At 49.7% G+C, this 24,353-nt stretch overlaps 2 protein-coding genes across 2 annotated transcripts; one reads left to right on the top strand and one right to left on the bottom strand.

Moving 5' to 3' along the window:
- Window positions 1-2,031: 2,031 nt before the first annotated feature.
- zfyve26 (zinc finger, FYVE domain containing 26) lies at window positions 2,032-19,243 on the top strand. The gene is made up of 41 exons (XM_084438957.1): window positions 2,032-2,066; window positions 2,662-2,948; window positions 3,098-3,173; window positions 4,214-4,297; window positions 4,791-5,298; window positions 5,751-5,875; window positions 6,002-6,166; window positions 6,262-6,350; window positions 6,484-6,629; window positions 6,862-7,071; window positions 7,223-7,828; window positions 7,967-8,155; window positions 8,925-9,070; window positions 9,186-9,429; window positions 9,573-9,836; window positions 10,278-10,391; window positions 10,488-10,658; window positions 10,830-11,063; window positions 11,168-11,273; window positions 11,460-12,304; window positions 12,458-12,657; window positions 12,758-12,862; window positions 12,974-13,096; window positions 13,564-13,740; window positions 13,819-14,068; window positions 14,176-14,271; window positions 14,412-14,593; window positions 14,720-14,856; window positions 14,989-15,017; window positions 15,205-15,341; window positions 15,601-15,821; window positions 15,935-16,082; window positions 16,203-16,412; window positions 17,049-17,264; window positions 17,362-17,559; window positions 17,780-17,988; window positions 18,102-18,276; window positions 18,365-18,424; window positions 18,516-18,698; window positions 18,815-18,865; window positions 19,011-19,243. Exons 2-41 carry the CDS (start codon window positions 2,758-2,760, stop codon window positions 19,221-19,223), a joined length of 7,833 nt encoding a protein of 2,610 aa, XP_084295083.1. The 5' UTR covers window positions 2,032-2,066; window positions 2,662-2,757; the 3' UTR covers window positions 19,224-19,243.
- Window positions 19,244-19,250: 7 nt separating this feature from the next.
- Window positions 19,251-24,047, bottom strand: rdh12 (retinol dehydrogenase 12). Its single transcript, XM_084438829.1, has 7 exons — window positions 23,921-24,047; window positions 23,224-23,342; window positions 22,885-23,040; window positions 22,665-22,769; window positions 22,341-22,550; window positions 21,953-22,142; window positions 19,251-21,815 (listed from the first exon to the last, which is right to left on the bottom strand). The coding sequence occupies exons 1-7, from the start codon at window positions 23,995-23,997 to the stop codon at window positions 21,713-21,715; spliced, it is 960 nt and encodes a 319-aa protein (XP_084294955.1). The 5' UTR covers window positions 23,998-24,047; the 3' UTR covers window positions 19,251-21,712.
- Window positions 24,048-24,353: the final 306 nt, after the last annotated feature.

The following is a 24,353-nucleotide window of genomic DNA, read 5'->3' on the forward strand; positions in this document are numbered from 1 at the left end:
TCCTCTTTCGTACAAGTGAGGAGATAATTCTCCAACAGTAGCCTAATGCCAACCGAGATCGATGGTTTAAAAAGACAGAGCCTCCAGCTGGCAAACCCCGCCTGTGCGTTGTCATAGAGACAGCCTCCAGCCACGTTTGCCAGTCTATCTGGTTTAGGAAAACCAGGCCAGGTCCAGTCTGGCTTATGTACCTGGCTGGCTTGTTTCTGTTCAGGACTGGTAGAATGGAAGCAAGTCATGCCACTGAAATAGCTGTGAATTGAAATGACATGAAATTATGTCAGATAAATTTAGATAGGTCTTGTCGCCTGGACACATCAGTTCCAATGCTAATCCAGCACAATAAGAGCGGGAAAACCAGTTAGCTCATGGGCTCACAACAACTAGCAGCAGCTTCCATAACATTAATGGTAGCGGTCAGTGGCTAAAGCAGTTACGCTGATGATTCCTGTAACGTTCGCTATTTTGCTGTAATCGGTTCAACTTCTGTTTCTGGACAAAGGGCCTAAGGGATAAAAAGGTTGGAGTGAAAGAATGTGTGGAGGTTTGGGGTATTGTCCCATAAAGTCATCCCCACCGGGGCCTTGAACCCTGATCTCCTAGATGGGAGTCCAATGCTTTCACAGCTACTCTACTTGTGCAGTGGAGATCAGCAGGTTGATTTTGGTGTCTACTTCCAGTCCCTAGTGTGAGTTGGGGTTAGAATAAAGGTTGGGGTTGGGATAGGATCTGACCTATAAGGCAAGGGGTAAAGGTTGGAGTGAAAGGATGAAGATGTGGAGTTTTGGGGTATAGTCCCATAAAGTCATCCCCGACGGGGCCTTGAACCCTGGTTTCCCGAGTGGGAGTCCTATGCTCTCACCACTACTCTACTCATGCAGCAGAGGTTGGTAGGTTGGTTTTGGTGTCCTTCTTCCAGTCCCTATTGTGGGTTGGCGTTAGAATAAGGGTTGGGGTTGGGACAGGATCTGACCTATAAGGCAAGGGGTAAAGGTCGGAGTGAAAGGATGAACATGTGGAGGTTTACAGTAGGCTATAGTCCCATAAAATCATCCCCACCGGGGCCCCCGATGTCCCGCATGGGAGTCCATTGCCTTCACCACTACTCTACTTGTGCAGTGGAGATCAGCAGGTTGATTTTGGTGGCCTTCTTTATTTTGGTGAGCTGGGACTACTACCAGGGAAGGACGGAGGGAGGGAGGGAAGGAGTGATAGCTGGACACCTATCCTAGGTGTGCTGGCTTAGCCTACAGCCACACACAAAAAATAAGAAAAGAGCAAGAGAGAGAGCAGGGCCGGACTGGGTGAATATTTCCTGCCGGGAAATGTAGCCCCAGTCAGGCCACTAGCCGAGCCGACGCGGTGAGATGGAACACCTTCAGTTTCGTTTTGTTGACGGGGGGTGGGGTGCTGCGCGACTTGTTGACGGGGGGGGGGGGGGTAGGGGGTGCTGCGCGACTTGTTGACGGGGGGGTGTGTGGGGGGTGCTGCGCGATTTGTTGACAGGGCAGGCCATTCACCGCGGGCCAGGCCAGTTGGCGCGCCAGGCCACCGGGAAATATATTATAAATATAATATAAAATATTTTAAATTTTTTTTTCCCCCCAGCCGGTTCGGCCTGGATGGGTCGGCCGTTCGGGAGTCGTCCCGAACCTCCCGATGGCCACCCCGCCCCTGAGAGAGAGAGAGAGAGAGAGAGAGAGAGAGAGAGAGAGAGAGAGAGAGAGAGAGATTATATCTGTCATGTGTGGGCCACAGTGTGCGGTATTAAAAAAAAGAGAAAAAAAAGACAATGTTTCTTATTCATTTCTTCTGAGGGTGAAAGTATGTTGTTGCAGATGTGTTAAAACGACTCGCAGGCCACTTTTTGCATTAATTGACTATATTTGATTTCGCTATTTGGCCCGTGACGCCCACGAGAAGAGCTGTCAACCTTTGAGCCAACCAGCTCCTGTATCAGCTGAGCGATTTCGTCACATGACCCTCCCTCGCGTTGCTCGTTGAAAAACAGTTCCATACTGAGACGAATAAAGTGACAGCAACGGATATATGCACATGGAAAAAGAGTAAGCAAGTACATTTTCATTGTGTGGATATTTTAGTTTGCTAGATATTCATGTGGCTAATCTTTTTAATCTACTATAAAGCATGGGGATGGTGTTTGTTCTCCTTGTCCCTGTTAAGTTACAGTAGTGTCAGACCTCTAGCTAGCACTAGCAACAGGTAATGGTGTTTCACAGCTAGCTAGTGCTAGCTAGAGCTAGAGCTAGAGCTAGAGCTAGCTAGCTAGCTCACTCACTCATTTTGCTAGTTTGCCCGGCTCTATGCCACATCCCTGACTCTGGCACTGTATTGTTTTTGCTACCACACAAGCTAGTTGGCTAGCCCAAATGCGCCTGTAACACTTAGCTAACGTTTGCTGTTGACTGGCTCGTTTTGCTTAGCTGTCCTTGTTCAATCAATCTGCGAGCTAGCTTAGCCACAGTTGTAACTCCTTAAAAAAACATAATAATACAAAAACCGTTATTTATTCATGCTTCATCATTATTAGCTTGAGCAGACGCCAGAGTTTGCTGTTTAGTAGATGTTTGTCTTTTGATGACATATGGGGATACATTAGCTGATATATGCTAATGTATACTGTATTATTCTCTGTTGCAGATGATGAAAGATCACTATTGCTCCTAAACTGTCTTTTGGTAAAGGGCTTATCCCTGTTGTGTGCATCGAGTGATTGAGTGTCACAAAACAGTGGATATGCACCCCTGGGGCTGTGAGGCAGAGAGTTCCCTCCAGGAGCTGTTCGGTTACTTCACAAGGTGCCTCCAGCATGGAGAGTGGGAGCTGGCCCGTGCCTGTGTGCCACAGTTGGTGAACTCACCCGGAGAGCTCTCCGAAAATCTGCAGGACATAGTCAAAGCCATCGTCATCAATCCTTACCTTCTGAAGTGAGTTACTCAGCTGGAATATCTGGCAAGACTGTTTTCACTGGCACCTAGCCTACTTTTGGAATTATGTACTTGTGTAGTAATTTTGATGTGATTACATTAGCCTTGCAGACATCTCATGATGTGTGTTGTCTATGGTTTGACCCTAGATGGGAGAATGTGGGTAGTCCTCACAGGCTGGCCTGGCTTTGGCTTCAGGTCTTGGAGAAATGGACAAACGATCAGGTACTTTGGAAGGAGGGAGTAGCTACCTTCAGAACGCTACCTGTGCTGTTTCCATCTGTTTCCATCTTTGCACTGGCTTCCTGTCTCTTACAGGATTGAATTCAAAACATTTTTCCTAACTTTCAGTTGCACCTTCCTACCTCAAAGAACTCCTCACTCCACTAAACCCTTTCTGCAATCTTCAATCTGAAAACAGCCTGGTTCTTCATACCCCCAGGACTAATGGTGTGTTCCATTTGGCTGGGAAGTGGTGAGGTGGGAATGGTGGAGAATGATGTCACCTGCGAGGCAACCGCATTACAGTAGACATCAACAACAGCTCGCAACAAAGATGGACGTTAGCTAGCTTTGTTTGCCTAACAAGTAGATTACAACGCACTACTGGGGGTTTTGCCCATACAAAAGAGGTAGCAAACATGTCCTCAGATAACAGTTGGGGAATGCTGTGTGTACAAATTATTTAATGAGACACAAATAAGACAGAAAAGTTAATAAAACAGTATTACTTAGGTTTCACTTAGCTACGCAGGGTGCTGCCGTCTTGTTCACGACTTCCAGAGCGAACTGGGGGTAGGGTCGAGTGGTGCAAGTTCACGAGTGGAGAAAATTAGTGTAGAGGGGCATTCCAGTTAAAAGTGCGAGTAGTATCTCATAAATCACGACGTCCCGGGCCAAATGGAACGCAGCATAAGCTCCGCTCTCTGGGAGTTTGATTCTCTTGCTCAGCTGGTCCCTGCATTGGGAATGCCCTCCCTGATCATCTGAGGGCACCACAGACTCTGGCTTCATTTTAAGACTGGTCTAAAGACCTTATTTAGAAAAGCTTTTTGTATGTAGTGTGTATATACTGTATTTTATTTATTAGTGTCTCTGTTACTGTTCTACTTGTTATTATTCTGATTGTCTCAGAAGGAAAATGCTTTATAAATAAAACAAATTATTATTATTATTATTATTATTATAAAGTTGTACATTATAATTTTAACATCATAGCAACATTCACATCCTGTGGATCACCTTCAATATTGTTCTCTGTGCAGGTTCCTCTGATGGTCAGACGGGAGCTGGAGTTCCTACTGCTCCTGGAGGAGCTGGGAGAAGATGTTCCAGAGACTGTGATCAAGGTTGTCCTGTTTTTATGTCTTTGGCTACACTGAGATTTAAAAAAAATGCTGCTCTACAAATGAAGGAAGCAACCGTATTTGATAATAATTGGAATATACAAAATGTTGGCTTTGTTATGTACAGTAAGGGATAACGTATGACCAGTCGGTCATTATAGAATAATAAGAGCTTGATAATAAGAGCCTGACAATAAGAGTGTTCGGAAGGTGAAGCCGAGTCAGTTTCATAACTCACTGAAGGGCTCTAATTTTTTTTATAATGACCGACTTGCCGTACGTTATCCCGCTTATTACATGGCTACTTACCAACGACATTAATACTGTACATAGAGAGAAAATATTAATTTGAATATATTTAAAGTTTATTTTGTAGCTTCAGCGACACTACACGTCATAAATGCTTGTTCTGTTCGCATGATGTGCATGACTTGGTTTGGTGGGATCCCAGCCGCAGGTGCAACAGGCCATTTGAAATGATTGCTCTCTTTTTCAGGAGTTACACCAGGCATTCTTGGACACCCAGTTGGAGAGAAAGGCAGCAGGTGTATCGGGGACAGCGGATGCTGTTGCTGGTGCTGGTGTTGAGTCATGCCTTGAGGCCCTGCTGGAGAAGAAGAGGCCCAGACTCGCCCAAGCTCTAGCCAATGCCCTGCAGGGGCCCTCTGTGGAAGGCGGCGGCGCAGGGGACCAGACTCTGCAGCACACATTCGTCCGATACCTCATGGGGAGAGTCGGGGAGCCCGGGTCAGAGAGGGTTGAGGGGTGGGCTGAGGAGATGGGCACTGTGTTGGCTGTGATGCCTTGGCGCACAGAGCGAGGAGAGGGCCAGCTGGAGGCGTTGTGTGAGGCCCTGTGGGCGGCCCGAGATGGCCCTCTACGTGAGGAAAGAGTCCTGAGCTCCCTGTTACGACCTCACTGCCACAGCGCGCTCTCTCTCTACTGTTCCACTGCCCTGAGGCTTCATCGAGACTGCCTACTCCGAGACACACCCAGCACAAAGGGTGAGATCAGAATCATGAGATTTACACATTTCTTGCCAAAACGATGTATCAGTACTGTTGATTTGGCCTTGTTCCTTTACAGTTATCTTGCAGCTGTACAAAATGGGGAAGTCTTCCACCACACTCTACTTTCCAAAACAACATTCTTATTTTGACATTTAAGGACTTTCTTCCCACTATGATAGTTGTGTCGACCAAATGTTTCAACGGCTTTGCCAAATCTTGTTGATTATCAGGGAATGTCACTACACAGTCTCCTGACTACAAAGTATAGGCGTGCTTTTTCAACTGCAACTTGATTCATTTTCTTTAGTTGATTAAGTCAGTTCTTATTTTAATCTTGTGAGAAATGATGACAAATGCCTTTGTGTTATAAAACACCATGCCTTGTGTCTGCTATCTTACTATCATCTTACTATCCTTTCCATCCTACTTTTTTCTCAAAATCCCAGTGGACCTTCCTGAAGCAGAGAAGCTCTTCCTCAGCTTATGCTGTCATGGGGATCGGCAATCTGTTTGGAAAACCATTTATTTTGAGTGCCTTAGTAGTGGCAAGCACTTCCTCGAACAGGTCTTGGTAAGTCCATGACTATCGGATCATTTGGCTAGTGTAGGTCTGTGAGTAGGAAATGACTAAAGATGAGTTCCACGAGTAGAGGCCAGATACCTGCCTTTATTATAACCATACCTTTCCCCCCTCCAGGTTACTGCCCTGGACCTGGTCAAACGAGAGGAGTTCGCCAGACTGGAGCATCTGTTGAAGGGGGAGTTCCAGCCCCTGTCTCGCCTGCTGCTGCTCCTAGGCTGGACTCAGTGCCAGAGTCTAGAATCAGCTCAGACCCTGCTCCGCATGCTTCACCATGACCAGGTGAGGCCTAAACCCTGTGGTCTGTACACTGTAATGTGAGCCCATTGCTTATGCTTTGACTGGAATATCTGTGAATTAAACTGCCCTTCCCTCAGGCATTGGTCAACGACTCTATCCTGAAGGAGTTTGCTAATAATTTGTCCACTCAGTTTGGAGTTCTGGAGTGGTGTGCCAAGAACAACCCGTGAGTATATAGGTTTTTGTGTTCAAAGTGGGATTTACGTGCTTTGCTGTGATTTATGTGCTTTGCTGTTATCTATCAAAGTTATCATATGCCTGTTTCTCTTCTTTTATTGTGTACTTTTGTGTGGGAGCAGAGGGATTTCCAGGGAGGCACTGCTTGCTCAGCTGCACACACTGGACACCCACTCTGCCCTGTACGTCCTACACTCCCTGACCCCCCTGGCTCAGTTCGAGGAGCGCAGGGTGTTGGACCTACTACAAGAACTGCCAAAACACTCAGGTGCAGTTCAGCTTTCATTCAGACCTGGGTCAAAATACTATTTGCAATCCTTTCAATTACTTTAGTGTTTGCTGTAGTCTGCCTGGAGACAGATATTAAATGATTTCAAATGGCATTTAAACCCAGATCTGTTTCAATGGCATCTACCCAGTCGGTTCTATTATACCATGTACACTATCTTCTGTTATCTCAGTCATCTTTGATAACCTGGTTCTCTCTTTCACACTTGTAGAGGGAACTGAAATCATCGACACACCCAGTCCGACCGTTCAGAGGAACGTGGTTTTGTTCCAGGGATTCTGTGCTATGAAATATGCCCTTTATGCTCTCTGTGTAAATGCGCACAAGTACAGCGGCTGCTCTGATTGTGAAGCCATGCAACACCAGCTGCGCTCTGAAGCCAAAGGGGACCACAGACAGGCCTCAGCAGCTCCCTCAGAAGGTAGAACCAGTCCTGAGTTTTCAGTTGTCCTCCAGCTGGTGTTCTTCAGAACATAAATGTATGTTGAGGATGAGTAGTAGTAGTAATGTTATGCCTCACACCTGTTGTTATTCTACCTGTGGTTGAATAATCCCTTCTTTGGTCTATACAGGCCGCTCTCCACTGTTCCAGTACTACCTGTCAGAGTGCCAGCTTCACCTGGAGGCAGTACCTGCCATGTTCCGCCTGGAGCTCCTCGAGAACATCTTCTCCCTCCTCTTCCTCTCCAGCGCAGACATTGCTCACCAGAACCAGAAGGAGACAAACACGGGGAATGTTGACCAAACAGAAAGTCCACAAGCGACAGGAAGCAAGGGAAGAGCAGGAGAGGCAGAAGGGGTAACCAAAGCGAAGATGGACGAAGACGAGGGAAGCACAAAGGAGGGACAGCAGCCCGACTGTCCTTCAGCAGCCCCCTGCAGCGGCCTGGACCTGGCCCACTTCATCCAGGGCTGCAGGGGCTTCCTGGTAGACGTGACGGCCATGGAGGGGTTCTTGAGGCTGCTGAAGGAGGGCCTGGAGGGTGTGTGTGTGGTAGGACATCAGGCAGGCCAGGAGGAGGGCCGCGCCCTGGCGGGAGAGGCTGAGATGGCTGAGAGCCTGGGCTGCTCTGTGACGGCAGAGACGTTCGGCCCCCGCCTACGAACACTCTCCAAGCGCACCGCAGAGGCCCAGTGGAGGCTGCAGATTATCATCACCAACCAGAGCAGCGGGAGCGGTGAGCGACTAGTGTTTGAGCGTCAACGTGTCTATGGTCATCATGCGTGTCTAGGGCGAGGTGTGAACACGGCGCGTGGGTGCGAGTCGGCGACCAGGAAGTGAGTCCTATAATGCTAAGCTGCTGTTGTCTCCGCAGGCTCAGACAGACCCCTCCAGGCCCCGGCGGTGTCCCGTCCCGCTCCGTCCTTGAGGCGCAGGAACAGCTGTAGTAGTAACTCAAGTCTGAGGAGGAGGAAAAGGCCCGGAAGACACCAGGCGGAGAAGCAGGCGGAGAAGCAGGCCTCAGCAGAACCGCACAACGGAGGGGCCAGCGCCAGCACCTCAGGTAAGATGGAAGATAAAAATAGTTATTTGTTCAAACATTTCTCTGTATCCTTTTTTTTTTCTTGACTGCTGTCTTAGCTGCACTCTATGCATGTCGTGCTCTGTTAAAGGTGCAGTTTGGCTCAGAAGCACTTTTTGTTCTATATATTTTTTACAATTCTCATGACATCCTGACAGCAAGCAATCAATAAATAAAGTACTCTGACACTAAAATGAAATAAATGCGTATCTGTGGAAGTTGCAGGACTGTAACACGTGTGTCCAATCATTTTGAGTTGCCAACTTGAAATGATTGGATGGTAAATGGTAAATTGACTGCACTTATATAACGCTTTTATCCAAAGCGCTTTGCAACGGCCTCTCATTCACCCGTTCACACACACATTCACACACCAATGGCGACAGCTGCCATGCAAGGTGCTATCCTGCTCATTGGGAGCAATTTGGGGTTCAGTGTCTTGCCCAAGGACACTTCAACATGTGGACAGGAGGAGCCGAGATTCGAACCGCCGAGCTTGTGGTTGTTGGACAACCCGCTCTACCTCCTGAGCTCAGACGGCTTACCTGCCTGTCAACCTACCAACCTGCCTAGCAAGTGTCATTTGTTTTCCCTCAGTTTGGAGGAGTGGCTTTGGAGGGAGGCCTAATGGGAGGGGTGGGGATTTTGTCGGTTGAATTTTTGTAAATCATTAAAAAAAAATCCTAACTCTAACAGGAAATCACCACATACTGCACCTCTAACATAATGCACCAACTGTGATCTGCGCTAGATGGGGGAGGGGCCGGAGCACGGTGTGTGGAAAGCGAGTGTCCGTGTGGGGGTCCCCACAGCTGGCTGGTCCCAGCCATGCTGTCGCCCCCAGAGTCTCTGCTCGTCTCCTGCATTCGCCGAGGGAACTTCATGGAGGCCCACCATGTAAGGAGAATTAGCGTTAGTTGTTTTTGACGAATGATAGGATCATCATTGACACTTGGTGTCGGAGACCCACGTTATAGATGATCCTGGCCGTTTTGGGCCCCTCTCGGTGTAGGTGTCCCTGATGTTTGGCCTGGAGGCATCGGCTTTCTCAGGGGAGCTGGTGTTCATGGAGCGCTACAGCGAGGTCCTGGTGGAGTTGGAGCGCGTGGAGCAGAAGATCGAGGCGCAGTCCTTATCTTCGTCCTCCTCGTCGTCCGAGGGCCTGGGAGCGGCGGTGGCGCAGGCGGGCGGGCGGAGTCGCCTCGGAAGCAGCGGGCGCTCTACCCTGCAGGCCATCGGGAGCGCAGCTGCAGCCGGTATGGCAGGAATAGTCGTTTGGGGAATGGTCCGTGCATGGGAAAAGTTTGCGAAAATCTAATCACGACTGTGGTTGTTGAAGGTTTCTGTGTGTATCCATCCGAGCTCATAGATCTTTGTTCGACTCCCTATTGCTATGCAGGCATGGCCTTCTACTCCATATCGGATGTCGCGGACCGGCTCCTCAGCACCCCGGTCCACACCATCCTCTCGCTGGAGGAGGGCTATTGGATGAGCTTCTGCATCCCAGAGCCCTCTGGCCTTCTGCTCTCCCTGCTGGAGGAACTGAGTCCGGCTGCCATGGCGGCCTTCGACCTGGCCTGCTGCCACTGCCAGATGTGGAAGACCTCCCGACAGCTGCTGGACACGGCTGAGAGGAGGCTCAACAGCAGTCTGGAGGGCAGAGGTGGGCGGGGCGGGAGGGCAGAGGTGGGCGGGGCGGAGAGGGCAGAGGGGGGCGGAGAGGGCAGAGGTGGGCGGGGAGGGCAGAGGGGGATGGGCGGGGAGCGGGCGGGGAGGGCAGAGGGGGGCGGTGCGGGAGGGCAGAGGTGGGCGGGGCGCGAGGGCAGAGGTGGGCGGGGAGGGAGGGCAGAGGGGGGTGGGGCCGGGGTCCAGCTGGCGGTTATATTGGCGAGGCGGTGCTGGCGAGGATTAGGGGTTATGGACGTTCAGGTGGCAGTGGGGTGTTGGGCATGGTTGTCTCTCTCAGCCTTGTCTTTTGATATTGAGCACATGGCTTCTAATGTTTATATACAGTATATATATCTATTTTTTTTTTATGTTTTGTTTTTATCTGGGGAAGAGGCAAGTATCGGGTCTCCTGTCTAAACGCGACTATTTTCCACAGGGCTGAGAGTAGATCCCAAGATGCCCCAGGGGATCAGTGGATTTCCTATGGTCTTACAACAGATCAGCAAGATCCTGAGCCATGCAGCCAGTAGCAAAGGCACGGCCAAGACAGGTGAGCGTAAAAATGCTTAAAGGGTGCAGACATTACCAGATGTAAAATCTCAACTGTCGAGAGTTTTCAGTTGTCTGACTCCCTCCGTGGCCGCAGAAGGTGTCGGAGAGGACCAGGTGGCGGTCTCCCCGTTTGGCTGCTGTATCCAGGAGGTGCTGCTGTGCTGCCACCCCGACCTGAGCGAGGAGGGCATCGCAGCTCGCCACGGTCTGGCCCAGCGTCTGGAGCTCACCCTGCACACTCTGGCCACTGCCACAGACACCACGGGTCAGCTCATATCACATCTTCTTCTATATGGTTGAATTAATTTTGTAAATATACAGAGCTCTTAACTGGATTTGTACTACAACGCCAGCAGGTTAGAATGTCATGTTTCCTTGTGTGGTTAAAACGGGCCGGCCACCCTGTCTTAAGTCTCCGGCGCGACTTTCTCCGCAGCGGAGGGCCGTACAGGTGGTCTGCTGGCCGCGCTGGCGGAGCAGGCCAACCTGAAGCAGTCGGAGCTGGACGCCCACCCCATCCGCTCCCACATGAAGCAGCTGCTGCGCTCCCTGGACCAGCTGTGTCCCTTCGAGCCCGACGGCGCCCCCTTCCGGCCCGACTACATGCGCAGCTTCCTGGACTACGTCAACACGCTGGCGTCTGTGCTGGTGCGCAGCCTCGGCCCTGAGGGTGAGGCGGGTTCACCGCTGGGCATGGGTGTGTGCGTTAGTGACTACGTTAGCTAGAGAACGACCGGGTTGAAACTGACTGTGGAACCTGCTGTTTTGTCACAGACCAGAGCGGCGAGGTGAAGTTGGGGAACCCTCTTCTGGTGTTGCTGCAGGCCCCTTTTCAGCTGCTCTCCCACCTGCTGTTTGAACGACAGGTCTCTCCCGACAGGTAGGTACACCGGTCTCTCCCGACAGGTAGGCACACCGCAGTTTCACTCCTTGCCCTCTATGCGTTTTCACGCCAACATGCATTAAACGTCAGCCGCGGCGTAAACGAGTCCGTAGTTCATGAGGCCTTTGGCTGGATGTTGCGTCATCGTGTCCATATTCATGCCTCGTCTCTGTGTCTCCCCAGGGTGCAGTCTCTGCTGCAGCAGGAGGGTTTGCGTCTGAGTGTCCAGCAGGTGATTGTGCAGCGCTGCTGTGAGGCCTTGCCAGTGTGGGACTTGTGTCCCGGTCACGGGAGAGAGGCCGACGAGGTGTTTGGGGCGGCCGGCTTGGCTGCTCTGCTCCAACACCGCGCCCAGGAGCACATGCCGAAGCTGGGCATCGCCGAGTCGCAGTCTGACCCCAGCTCTGAATCGGAGGCTTCCCTGGAGGAGATCTTAGCCACGCCCACCAAACTGTCTGCCTCTCCGCCCTCTTTCCAAGCCTCCTCATCCTCCTCCTCCTCCTCCTCCTCTTTTCTCCTCACGCCTTCAGCCCTGTCCTTCTTGAAGACCAGCTCCCCCCTCCTGGCTACCCTGGCTTGCCTGAGCGCCAGCCGGGGGGGCGCGGCGCGGGCGGCGGCGTCCGGCTGGTCGGGGCTGTCCTCGTACTTCAGCGGTCGCAAGGAGGCGGTGCTGGATGGAGAGCAGATATGCCGTGAAGCAGAGGGCCTGCTGAGGGACTTCCCCGTCCTCCGGGCCTACCTGCAGAGCATGGCTCAGCCCGTGCTGGGGGAGCCGCTGGGGGCCGGCAAGGAGGAGGCTGACGGAGGCGCGGGGTTGGGAGCGGCCCTCTGCGGGAGACCCCTGGTCAGCCTCCTGCTCTCTGGGCCCCAGGGGGGCCCTGCACAGGCAGTGGCGGCCGAGGCCTTCCAGCAGGCGCTCGCCTCTCGGGACCTGGGCAGGGCTTTGAGCCTGCTCGAGCTGTACGGTCAGAACTGCAGCCAGGAGGGGGCGCTAAGAGACCATCTGCTCGCCTGCGCCGCACTGGAAGGTGAGAGGGATCCGCAAGGGGTCAGGGGTCAACGAGGGTGGACAGTAAATGGGACTGGGAGGGAAATGCGTGGTTGATTGCTGGCGTGCATACTTTGCCCGTATTTTATTACGGCGTGACTCTACATGCCATTCTTTCCGACTGTTTATCCAGATGGAGATGGTGGCATTGTGCAGCTTTTCCGTGTGCAGGACCCTACCCTGCGGGCGCGTGTGGCCCTCGAGGCCCTGGAGCGCTGGCCTCTGGCTGCCTGTCTGGAGCTTCTGGCGTTCTGCCTCAATGACCCCGACATGGAGGCAGCCCTGAGGGGAGAACTGGAGCTGAGGAAGAACGAACTGGACATCTATAATTGGGTAATTTATAAGAAGAGCTTTTCATTATAGGAACTGGAAAGGCAAGATATTTGGAAAAATTACCGGTTCAGTGTCACTGTTCTTTGTATCCTACCTTCAGATGTTGAACTTGCAGCCCCCGTTGCCGTGGGCCACGTGGCAGGAAGTGAGGTCGGAGTCCAGACGGGACCCGGAGTCTGTGCTGGTGATGATGCTGGAGGCAAGGGTGAGTGTCGGTCCCGCCTTGCTCTTATCGCTCCTTACTGTGTGCGTGGGCTCGAGCGTACCTACTTTGGTGATCTGTGAGATGACCTGTCCCGTCTCGTGCCCCTGGCAGGAGTTCGCTCTGTGTGCCCAGTGGGTGCAGTTGTACCCTGTTTCGGATAATCTGAGACTGCAGCTACAGACGGAACATCTGCTTCACCTGCTGCAGAACGGGAAGATGGACGAGGCGTTCCTGGTGAGGAGATGCTACAGACTGTGTGCTATGCAGAACATTACATGTGCTTGCGTCACTTCTTAATAGGGATAGTCTGGAATTTTGGATATAGGGCCTCATTTACAACTTATCCATGATGTTGTTGATTAATTGAGATAATTTTCAGCTGCTTCCATGCTGCTTCCATTATGGTATAAACACTAAAATTAACTCCCAACAGATTGTCTTCATATTTTATTTGCTTTAGGTGCACTGTAGAGTGTAAGTGAGTTTGGTGGTGGATGCCAGCTTGTACCATTGCATTGCGCTAGCATTAGCAAGACATGAATGCCCAAACGAGGCGCAGCATGGAAGCAGCTGAAAATGATCTCAATTAATCAACAACATAATGGATAAGTTGTAAATGAGGCCCTATGACCAAAATTCCAGACTATCCCTTTAAGTCGCGCCGAATAGAGGTCGTGACTAAGTTTATGTTGTTTTCGTAGCTGCTTGATGGCCTCTCAGACTTCACGCTCGGCCTGGAGGTCTGTGAGCGCGCTCTGGACCGCCGCCCCGGATTGGCCGCCTGCCACTTCCTGGCCGACTACCTCACTCTGCACTTCCAGAGTGAAGTGTCGCCCGCCCGGCGCCGCCACATCCATGCCTTGCATTTGGGCTCCAAGGTCAGTAAATGTTATTCAGCGTTAATGCGTACGATCTCCCTGAGCTTCTCCTATTAGTTACCCTGTCCTCTCTCCCAGGTGTTGCTGACGCTGCCCCCGGTGGCCAGACAGGAGTACTTCCACCTGCTCTCCGAGCCCCTTCTGATGCTGGAGCAGCTGCTTATGAACCTGAAGGTGGACTGGGTAGAGGTTGCGGTCCGAACCCTCCGGAGCCTTCTGGTGGGTCAGGAGGCCGGCTTCGGCTCCGAGGACATTGACAAGCTTCTGTCTAATTACGCCTGCAAAGCCCTGGACTTTCCCTACGCACCCAGAGAGAGGTCACGATCTGGTCAGTGGCCTGCCTAGCGAACTCGCCCTGTTTCACGCTCATAATACAGTTTCACAGGCTAGTGCTGCCTATGGTAATCTGATAGTACATCCTCCTTCACTCCCCAGACTCAGTCATCAGTCTCCAGGATGCCCTGTTACAGTGTCCTGCTCAGGACAGCTGCCCCCCCTCTCCCAAAACGGGGTCCCCTACTTTCTCTCCAGGTGAGACACCACTTACAACCAAAGGCACAACACACAGGTTATTAAAAACAAATCATAGATGGCTGAATGACTTTTTTCCCGTTTCACTTGAACGTCTTAATAACACTTTTTTTTTTCTTTACTCTCATGGTAAACGGCAGGCAGCACGCCAATACACACTCCATCGTCCTCAGACAGAGGGAAGGACCAGAGCTCGGTAGGCAGAAGGACCCGCTCTCCTGCTCAGTTCCAGCCTCCAGACAAACCCCCGGGCCGCAAAGACTGGGTCCCAGACACCCAGCAGCACGTCTGCATGGTCTGCCAGCGCGAGAGGTTCACCATGGTCAGTCCCCCCGTGAGAGGGAGAGATGACGCCGAAAAGCATAACCAATCGCACCACTGATCGTATGAAGTTATGATGTGCGAGTTGCGTACCTCTTCCATATCCTCTCCTCCTCCTCTTTCTCAGTTCAACCGCCGCCACCACTGTCGGCGATGCGGCCGTCTGGTGTGCCACGCCTGCTCCGGGCGCAGGATGCCCGTCGAGGGATGCGCTGAGGACGAAGTACGCGTGTGTGACCAGTGTTACAGCTTCTTCCATCCAGAGTAAGTGCCTTCACATCATTGCACCAAGCTTAATCTCCAATGGACCCTGGAATCCTTTCAATATGCGCATCGACATTTTGTATTTGGTGTGGACATTTTGTATTTGTTTTCTGTTTGCTTTTTCAATCCTAGTTCTGATGATGAGCTGGAGCAGGCTGAAGGTAAAGGCGCTATCTTGACTGATTCCAAATATGTTAAGATAAATAATCTCTGCCCCGGGAGTTTTTTTTGAGTCTCTTTATCTTACTTCCTCTCTCTCTCTCTCTCTCTCTCTCACACACACACTGTCTGTCTCTCTCTCTCTCTCTCTCTCTCTCTCTCTCTCTTTTTTTCTCTTTCCCTGTGCAGTGGCAGGCAGCCCCATGTCTGTAGAGGGAGGTTTAGACGGGATGCTTCACCTACCAGAGGTCTTCCATAGGCACATCCGGCTCAGCAGCAGCCCCGCAGAGAACATACAGCTGCAGAGCGAGTTCTACTATGAACAGGTGTGGCTCTGAAACCAGGGGGCCTGCACTTTACGGTTCTCCGTATCTGAATGACTCGTAGCTACAGTAGGCTCCGGTTCCCCATGGGATAGAGAGCTGTAGTTGTCTTTATCGGCCCTCATTCTCAAGTGTGTATCCCGTTTACTATCATACGCAGATTTTGATCGCTCTTTTATTTTCTCTGAATTGAGCTGATCAGTCGAATGTCCTCGATCTCAGAGCTCCGACTGACCACAGCCCCTCCTTCCCCGTCCGTCAGGCTCCCAGCGCCTCCCTCTCCGTGGCGATCCTGTCCCTGCACAGCGACCAGACGGCCTGTGGACACCAGCTGATCGTCCACTGCTGCGCCCTCTCTCGCAAGCTGACCAACCCGGATGTGGACGCCCGCCTGCTCACCGACGTCATGCGCCAGCTGCTCTTCAGCGCCAAGCTCATGTTTGTCAAGACCGGGCAGAGCCAGGATCTCGTCTTGTGCGACAGGTGACGGGGCATGGCGGTGCACAACGCCTTTTAGAGAGGGTGTTCTTTGTTATGATGTGTGTTGTTTGTTATGATGTTTCTTTCAGTGTCATTTTCTATTCCTCTGTCCACAGTTACATCAGCAAAGTGGACGTGCTGAAGATTCTAGTGACTGCAAATTACAAATATGTCCCTTCATTGGATGACATCGTGGAGATTGCTGCCGTCACGCGCCTACGCAACCAGCTACTCGAGACTGAGTATTACCAGCTGGCAGTGGAGGTGAGACCTTCACTTTGTGTGTGTGCGTGTGCGTGTGCGTGTGCGTGTGCGTGCGCATGCGCATGCTCCTATGCGTGTGGTGTGTGTTCATGTGATACGGTCGTCTCTCCGTGACTGTAGGTATCCACCAAGAGTGGCCTGGACCCCAACGGTGTGTGGCAAGCGTGGGGCATGGCCTCACTCATGTCAGGGAATCTCTCCGGCGCCCGGGAGAAGTTTGGCCGATGTCTCAAGGCCCCTGTGGACCGGAACCAGCTCAACCTGGGTCCACGTCTGCTGCAGGAGATAGTCCTGCACCTGGAGTCCGCTGTGCGACCCACACTAGCCACGGTAACAAAGAAACACAACTATGTCCCATTTGATGTCCCTGTCCCTTTATCCACTGTAATTTGCTGCAGTCTCTCCTTTGTTACAACGGTTATGTAATTGTAAGGAGGCCTCTACCACAGAGAGGTAAGTGAGATGTACTCTCTAAGATCTCAGAACAAAGAACTCCAGTCTTCAGTGTTTCCACTCCGTGTGCCAGGAAAGGTCTTTCCTAACTGAAAGCTCCCTAGCCGAATGAAAAAGTGAGGTAGATTAATTACCTGAAACCTTTTAAACACGGCGTCGTTACTTTGGCTAGTGTTACCCAACAGCTTTCTATGCTGCCAGTCCTTTTGTTGTTCTGTTTAAATGTCTTGTTGGGAACAGAACAAACTTTGAGTTATCATCTTTGGCATAGGTATGCTTGGATTTATGCTTGGATTTATGTTGACTGGACTTGGAGAAGGTTTATATAACGTGTATCTTGCGGCATCCAGGTTTTAGTCTCCAGAGTTCCACAGTTAATTTTCTCTTCCTCTTTCTCTTGTGTGCTATGTGGCTGTGTGTATCTGTGTGTATCTGTGTGTGTGTGTTTGTTTGTGTTTGTGTGTGTTTGTGTGTGTTTGTGTGTGTGCGTGTGTGCGCGTGTGCGTGTTTCAGTCTTCCAGTGAGGACATCCTGGCCTCTTTGCGGGAGCTGGAGGAGGCTCTGAGTGAGCCCGGCCCAGTGGATTGGTCAGAGGGACAGGCCCAGCACAGCGGCCTCCACCAGGAGAGCCTCTTCTACCTGCACAGCTACGGCACCCACCTGGCCCTGGTCAGCTTCTACATGCGCCACGACTACATGAAGGAGGCCCTCACACACCTGCTCAGCAAGGTGAGCTCAGCCGTCGTCACGTGGTTCTCTTAACAGCGTTCCCCCGCGTATAAGCGCCGGAGCTCTAAGCGGCCCCTCTGCTTGTCTCTGAGAGCAGGAGTGTCCGGAGGAGGTGTTTTTGGAGGCCGTGCTGCAGCCCAGCCTGGAGCGAGGCCGTCTGGGCATGCTGCAGGGCATGCTGGAGACCCTGGACCCCGGCCTGGAGCTCTGCAGCCGCTACCTCCTCTCCTCCTGCCAGCAGCTGCAGCGCAAAGGACACTTCCACACTCTCTACCAGCTCCAGCAGTTCATGATGGTCAGTCCCTCTCGACGTTGTACCGCGCGCCCGCCTCTTGCTATTTTGTTAATCAGTGAACACGTCCCCGACATCTCCAGAATGCACCCCCCCCCCCCCCCCCGCGCCGATCCACCACAGCTTTGTTGACCACGCGTGAATGCACTGTGCTGCAAATAAAGAGCTGTGTTTTTGACTGTCCCTCTCCACTGCTCACCGCCGCCACCTCCCCCGCCGGCAGGACCACGTGCGGGCAGCCATGACGTGTATCCGCTTCTTCAGCCACGGAGCCCAGAGCTACCTGCAGCTGGGGGACCAGCAGCGCTGGTTGGTCAGGGCCAAGGAGCACCTGAAGACCTACCTGCAGGAGCAGCAAGGCCGCGCCACAGGCCGGAGGAAGTCTGTAGCAAACTCCTTCAGGAAGAAGATGTCCTCCAGCGACGTGTCCAGGTAAGACGGAACATCCCGCCGTTTATGTATCACTGTTTGTGTCTCTCAGGGACGGGGGGAGTGGACATCTATAAATACAACGTTCTATTGTTAACGTGTGTCTCGTGTTTCAGGCACATGAACACGATCGAGCTTCAGCTGGAGGTGACGCGGTTCCTGCATCGCTGTGAGAGCTCTGCGTCCTCCAAGGCCTCGCAGCCGAGTGTCTCCTCGAACTCCGCCGGCTCCAGCAACGCCCCTCCCACTCTGTTCGGGGCCAGCCCCATGAAGGTCGACGTGGCCTGCAAGGTCGGCTTGACGCGCTTCATCTATAATGAGATAAATAACGTATGATACGCGTGAAAGAGAAATAAAATCCAATGTTGTGTCGTTTCAGGTGATGCTTGGGGGAAAGAACATCGTAGACGGCTTCGGCATTGCGTACAGAGTCATACAGGTAGTGGACACTCCCTTCGGTGTTAAAGTACCCCCCCCCCCCTTCTCTTCCCTTAGTAATTTCCTTTCTTCTTCTCCCCGGATGTCCTCAGGACTTCCAGCTGGAGGCGCTTGCGGTGTACGTACGAGCGGGCCAGAGGCTGGTATGCCAGCGGCATTACGGGGCAGTGCGGCAGGTGCTCAAGTGCGTGGGGGAATCGGGCTCTGCCACCAAGAACGACTGCGATGCCATCGTGCTCAGCTGTGTCTCCGTTGCAGACAAGGGGCCCGCAGATGTGAGTTAAAGTCGAGCATTAGAGTTAAAGTTAGAGTATTTCTCCTCTCACAACCTTCGCCTGTCTCACGTGATGATGTTGAATATAAGTTTTCTTTTCCTTTGAACTTAATCAAGGCCAAGGAGTTGGAGAGTCTCATTCTGGAAATAAAGAACCCGGAGAACAAGGTTAGCCGGATGTTTACCGTGTCGCTCATTTACCCCCTACCCCATTTCACCCTCTTAAATGTCTTCCTCCATCCTCTTTACCCTCGGTTTCCTCACACCGTCCTCCTGCTGTCCAGTGACATCCCTCCCTCTTCTCTCTCTGCAGATCAAGGCCTACCTGCAGTGCAGCAAGCTGCGCGCCGCCTATCTGCAGGCGGTGAAGCTGGAGTCCAGCCGGGCCAGCCTGCAGGTCCAGGAGGTGCTCCGGGCCTCCGAGACCACCGGGGACTCTGTGATGCAGGGCATCTGCCGCCAGTGGCTGTCGGAACACCAGGACAGGACGCCGCAGCAGCGCCAGGGCAGGCCCAGCGCCAGGTAACGGCGCATGGTGTGGTCAGGGAAACGAAACAGCACTTAGAAGTCAAAAGACCGTGACTGGCTACAGCGCCGGCGTGGGTTCCCGCCTCCTAACTGAACGCGAAACAGAGCCGTCTCTCACCTGAAGGAGTGTGTGACTGCAGCTTCTCCTTTTGGAGAGGGAAATTATGGTACCACAGCCCAATTCTTGACCACTTTATTCGGCTTAAATATTGCAATAGTGTATGCACAGAAATATGTTTATCTCAGAGGTGCAGTACAGACAGATTATTTGTCACAGTTGTCTCTTCTACCTCAGCTAAAAGGGATTCCTCTGTCACTAACCGCAAAGCCTCTTGAAGCATTGTGATGAACTGAACAAGTTACCAGTAGTATAATTCGTAGCCGGTTTTCCAACTCTATTCCCTACATCATTCTCTGCTTATTGGTATCGGTTTGTGTCAGATGAACACATTATGAGCTGTGACAATGCATAAGTGCCAGAAGTTAGAGAAGATAAGCATTGGTGTTGGCAATGATAATTATTAAAATAGAATCTTTAAATCTTTTGAAAGTTGAATGTGAGTGAGATGATTGGTTTTCATCGATTTTTAAGTGTTACTGTTTACTTGTCAGCTTGACCTGCCAACAAGTCTATTCCCTTCAACATCTGGCCATCTTTACAACTTTTTGCAAAGGGAAACTAGATGCTAATGGCATTTTGGGTATCCCAAGGCAGAAAGGATAGCAAGGGCGATGAGCTTTCCACAGAACAAATCAAAGATTTGAAGAAGTTGGATGCAGAAAGGGACCCTAGTACACATTGCCAGGAGTTAAATAGATTATATTATGCACATATGAGGACATTGAAATCATGATGAAGAAACCCAATTCCACGGTCAGTATTACCGTGTCCTAAAGTCTTTTTTATGTATTGTCTTTGGATATCTGTTGGGTTCGAATGTCAAAGGTGGCCAACTGGAGTCACGGGTTGATGTTTTTGTGTGATCCTATCTTTATCCCAGTCATTGATATGGAATCCAGATTTCAGATGTGTTGGTGAGCCATTTTAGGCCTTAAGTACTCAGACGGACCATACTGTATCTGTATACTGTATGGGAATGGTTCAGTTTGTGTGTTTGTAGTGTACTTGCCTTGAAACAGAGAGATGACATCATAAAGGGATTAATTGTTTTGCCATATTATACCCATTGTCAATTTAATTGTACATAAATGATTTATTTGTTCATCTGCAAATGTATACATTTTATAACAACACTGCACGGTTATTCCAGCAGCTCTTTGACTGGAGAATCCCACATGACACACTATCTTATTTCTGTTGTAATAAGTTTAGTTGATTTACACCACTATCATGTCATTTTGCATTAAGTCATCTGTGTTACTGGAACCACCTTATTAAATGGCACAAGAGATGTCAGTTTACTTTAGAGTACAATCTGTTTCAATTCGCAAGTATAGCCTTATGCAGCCAGTCTGGTCATTTGGTCAGGGATGTATTGTGTCAACCAAAGGTCAGTCGAACGCTTTTGCACTCCTCCTTACCCTAACCCTTACTTGGACTGCTGTCCCTTCACTGCCGCACTTTATAGTTTTCGAGTCACCAGTTCAAATACTTGGCTCTGAAAGCAACTTGAACAGATTCACAGGCAGATATCAAAGCGCCTGGAGTCTTTAACCTAAAATGTGACAACAACACAATTGATTATTTTTATGCTTTCACAATAATTTGTTGGCAGTTAAAATACATTGTTTGAATTCAGCAATCTCTTGTGGACAAGAAAGGTGACTTTATCCACAGGGAACTGCATTTAATCACCTCTCTTCAGAACAAAGTTAAACTGAATTTAAAAATGTTTTAACAAATCTGAAGAATGAAACTGAACTACTACAGATGTATTTGAAAATGAGTGTCTCACAGTGGCGTGTTTGTAAAATGGATTACTAATAAAATATGGATTGTGTACAAAGATATTTTGTATCTGTATTTTTTTCTTATTGGTCTTTGTCAGAGGATTATGGTCAACTAAACAGTAACCATAAAACCACTAGTTTTATTTACATCATATGTAAACATTCAACTCTTAACATGAATGCAAATATAGTAAAAGGCATGTTCCACATCTGTAGAAAATACAACAGACATTTACTGTAAAATATTGGCAGCTTATCATGTGGTGAATGCTGAGAAGAAAACACAAAGCAGGAATGATACAAAATTTAACAACCAATGATCCAGATAAGATATGATCAAGATAACTCTCAAAAACAAACTTCAATAAGGAGGTTCTTAATTTACACTGGATCAACCATTCACAGTAATTTTACTTACAGTATTACCAAAACTGCTTAAGTCTCATTAGGTAGCTGTAGTTGACTGTACTGTATATCAATACATTAAATTATGAAAATCGAAAATACATAATCAGATTAGAACAAAATAAATACTGTTTATGGAACAGATGATGGATGGCTATAACCAGACAGGGGTCAGTCCCATTCAATGCCGAGTAGCTCACAGCTCGCATCCCAGAGTTTCTGTGCTGTCTCTTCACTCCTACCCTGTGGGGCCACAAAGGCTGGGGCGCAGTCACTGTAACAGAGAAAAATATGTATATTCATATTTACTCACACTGATGTCAGTATCGAGAAACATCACTTCATTGCAATCTAACAGACGATTTATGGGCAGGATCTGTTGAGCTGTTGATGGCACAGTCTCTCATTAACCTGAAGTGTTTTCCAGAGATGGAATGCAGCTCCTCTGCCACTGCACAGTAGATGGACGTCTGCGCTCCTTCCCATGTAGTCTTCAAGAACATTGAGAAGGCTGTGAACATTAAGGTCATGATGGTGGAGTGTCTGATTAGCTCGGAGCGCACTGACCCAGGGTGCACAGAGTTCACAGTCACACTGGACCCTGTGGAGCAGCACATGGGAAGGGTGTCGGTCAAATTGAAGACAATCATGACGGATATGGAAACTTCTCTTAGTAAGTATACCATTGAAAAATGTAAGGTTTTGCATATATTGATGTTTTCTCGTTAAGATTCTTAATTGGATGTAATTATTATATTAATTAATGATGTCCTCGCTTCCTTGCACAGTGTAGGCCTACCTTTAAGTCTGCGGGCCAGCTCCCTGGCAAACAGCACGTTGGCCAGCTTGCTCTGGCAGTATGCTAATCCACTGTTGTAGCTGCCCTGGCTAAGAAGGTCATGGAAACGGATCCAGCCAAAGTTGTGGGCCAGAGAGGAGACCACCACGATGCGGGCCGGTGCACTGCGCTTCAACAGCCCGATGAGAAGGTATGTCAGCAGGAAATGGCCTATCATACAAGATAAAACAAAAAATGTCTTAAATGGATGCATCCTACACCACTGCTAAAGCATTTGAATGGTCCTTTATCTATATCTTTATGCATCTTCAAAGTTTCTCTGACCCAGGTGATTGACTCCCAGCTGCATCTCAAAGCCATCAGTGGTTTTCATGTAGGGGCACATCATTACCCCTGCATTGTTGATGAGGATATGCAGCTGGTTGACATCTGAAGTGAAAAACGATGCAAAAAGAGAAACACGGTATAATTATATGTTTCCTGTCATTCACAAATAACACAGGGCTAAAATAGAGGTTAATGTCACATATGGGGCTCGACATACCTCTAAGGAAATCCTGCGCGAAGACACGGATGGAACACGTGTCTGCTAGATCCAGCTCTCGAACCTCCACTTTTGCGTTGCAGTATATAGCTCGTATATTAGCTGCTGCCTCCTCACCTTTCTCCACGTCCCGGCAGGCCATAATCACCCGAGCCCCTGTCAAAATAGAACAATCAGCATATGTTTGTCAGATCTCTGACTTTCCAAGGCATATTATCCCCTCCCCTGCATCCCTATACCACTCTTTGCCCTAAAGCAGAGTATGGTCTCGCCTGCATGGACTTAGTGTACAAGTTCGCTTCAGGGAATGACCAACATGGTCATGGGGAATTGTGTCACCTCGTATTGCCAGGTCAAGGGCGGTCTCCTTCCCAATCCCTGTGTTGGCTCCAGTTATCAGGACCGTCTTCCCATCTAGACGGGCCATGGACTGGCAAAGTCCACCAGCAGCATATTTTCTGAAAGACAAGACTTGCATTACTGCTTCGTGTAAAATATATCATCTTTTTTGGTAATCTATATGATGAATTCGAATATCTACAGAAAAACATTTGAGGGGCATATAGAAGTCATGTATTCTGTTGAAGTCTGTCTTCAGTTTGCTTCTGACGCCTCCACATGCGTGATTATGCATTGTTACATTGTAACAATTTTCAGAGGCGGGCCCATCCTACGATTAGCCTATCATCAACTACTTCACATAGTACGACTCTTACCAATAGTTTAGCTCGACAATGCATAAAAATATAACTCCGCCCACACTGAGGCCGCCTGATATTCATATTTGGACTGGCAATGCCTATGCCTCACAAATGGATTGATACCCCGACATCGATATTCAATAATAGCGAATTGTTCCTCAATGTACCACATCGTAAATGTGCTATATGAAGCAGATATAGTCTACATTAAATCTCTGTAAATTGTCCATCAATGGCTACTTGACAACACTCTTTGAACCAATGTCACACAATCTTTCGCTGTGCAATTGCATTGATGCTGCAGTGGGACAAGTGTTGTTGCTTGAATCACTTACCTAATATGGGGTGCAAATAAAACCATCAATAGTGCTACTACTCCAAGGCCTGCGATAATGAACACGAGCACCATCATAACACGGATTTAGCAGTCTTCCCTCCTCGACCACCTCTTGGCACTGTCGGAATATTCGCTGCTGGGAAAGCATACAGAAATGTGTAGGAGATCAGTGTCACAGAATTGTGGGATTGTAGTTTTCCTTAGAATCGATCCTAAGATTTATTTAATTAATCAGCATTTTAAAGGGATATGGGACCATCATATTCTGTATATTAACTGAAATTATTCTAAATAATACCATGGTCCACCAGTCTACAAAACTGCTAGATCTAGATACAGCAGTAGAAAAATGATTAGTGTACAGTTTCCTTACTGTAGAAACTGAAATCATTATTTGAAACCTACATTTACCAAAATGCACCAGCTGAAAG

This window comes from Borostomias antarcticus (assembly GCF_949987555.1).
Source record: "Borostomias antarcticus genome assembly, chromosome: 5".
NCBI lineage: Eukaryota > Metazoa > Chordata > Actinopteri > Stomiiformes > Stomiidae > Borostomias > Borostomias antarcticus.

Bases quoted from the DNA above. Each gene is read 5' to 3' on its own strand.
- zfyve26 (XM_084438957.1), top strand. From the start codon at position 2,758: ATGCACCCCTGGGGCTGTGAGGCAGAGAGTTCCCTCCAGGAGCTGTTC. The intron at 6,167-6,261 runs GTGAGGCCTAAA...CCCTTCCCTCAG, and splicing joins GCATGCTTCACCATGACCAG to GCATTGGTCAACGACTCTAT. The intron at 9,837-10,277 runs GTGGGCGGGGCG...TATTTTCCACAG, and splicing joins CAGCAGTCTGGAGGGCAGAG to GGCTGAGAGTAGATCCCAAG.
- rdh12 (XM_084438829.1), bottom strand. From the start codon at position 23,997: ATGATGGTGCTCGTGTTCATTATCGCAGGCCTTGGAGTAGTAGCACTA. The intron at 23,343-23,920 runs GTAAGTGATTCA...CTTGTCTTTCAG, and splicing joins TTATTTGCACCCCATATTAG to AAAATATGCTGCTGGTGGAC. The intron at 22,770-22,884 runs GTATGTCGAGCC...TTTTCACTTCAG, and splicing joins CGCGCAGGATTTCCTTAGAG to ATGTCAACCAGCTGCATATC.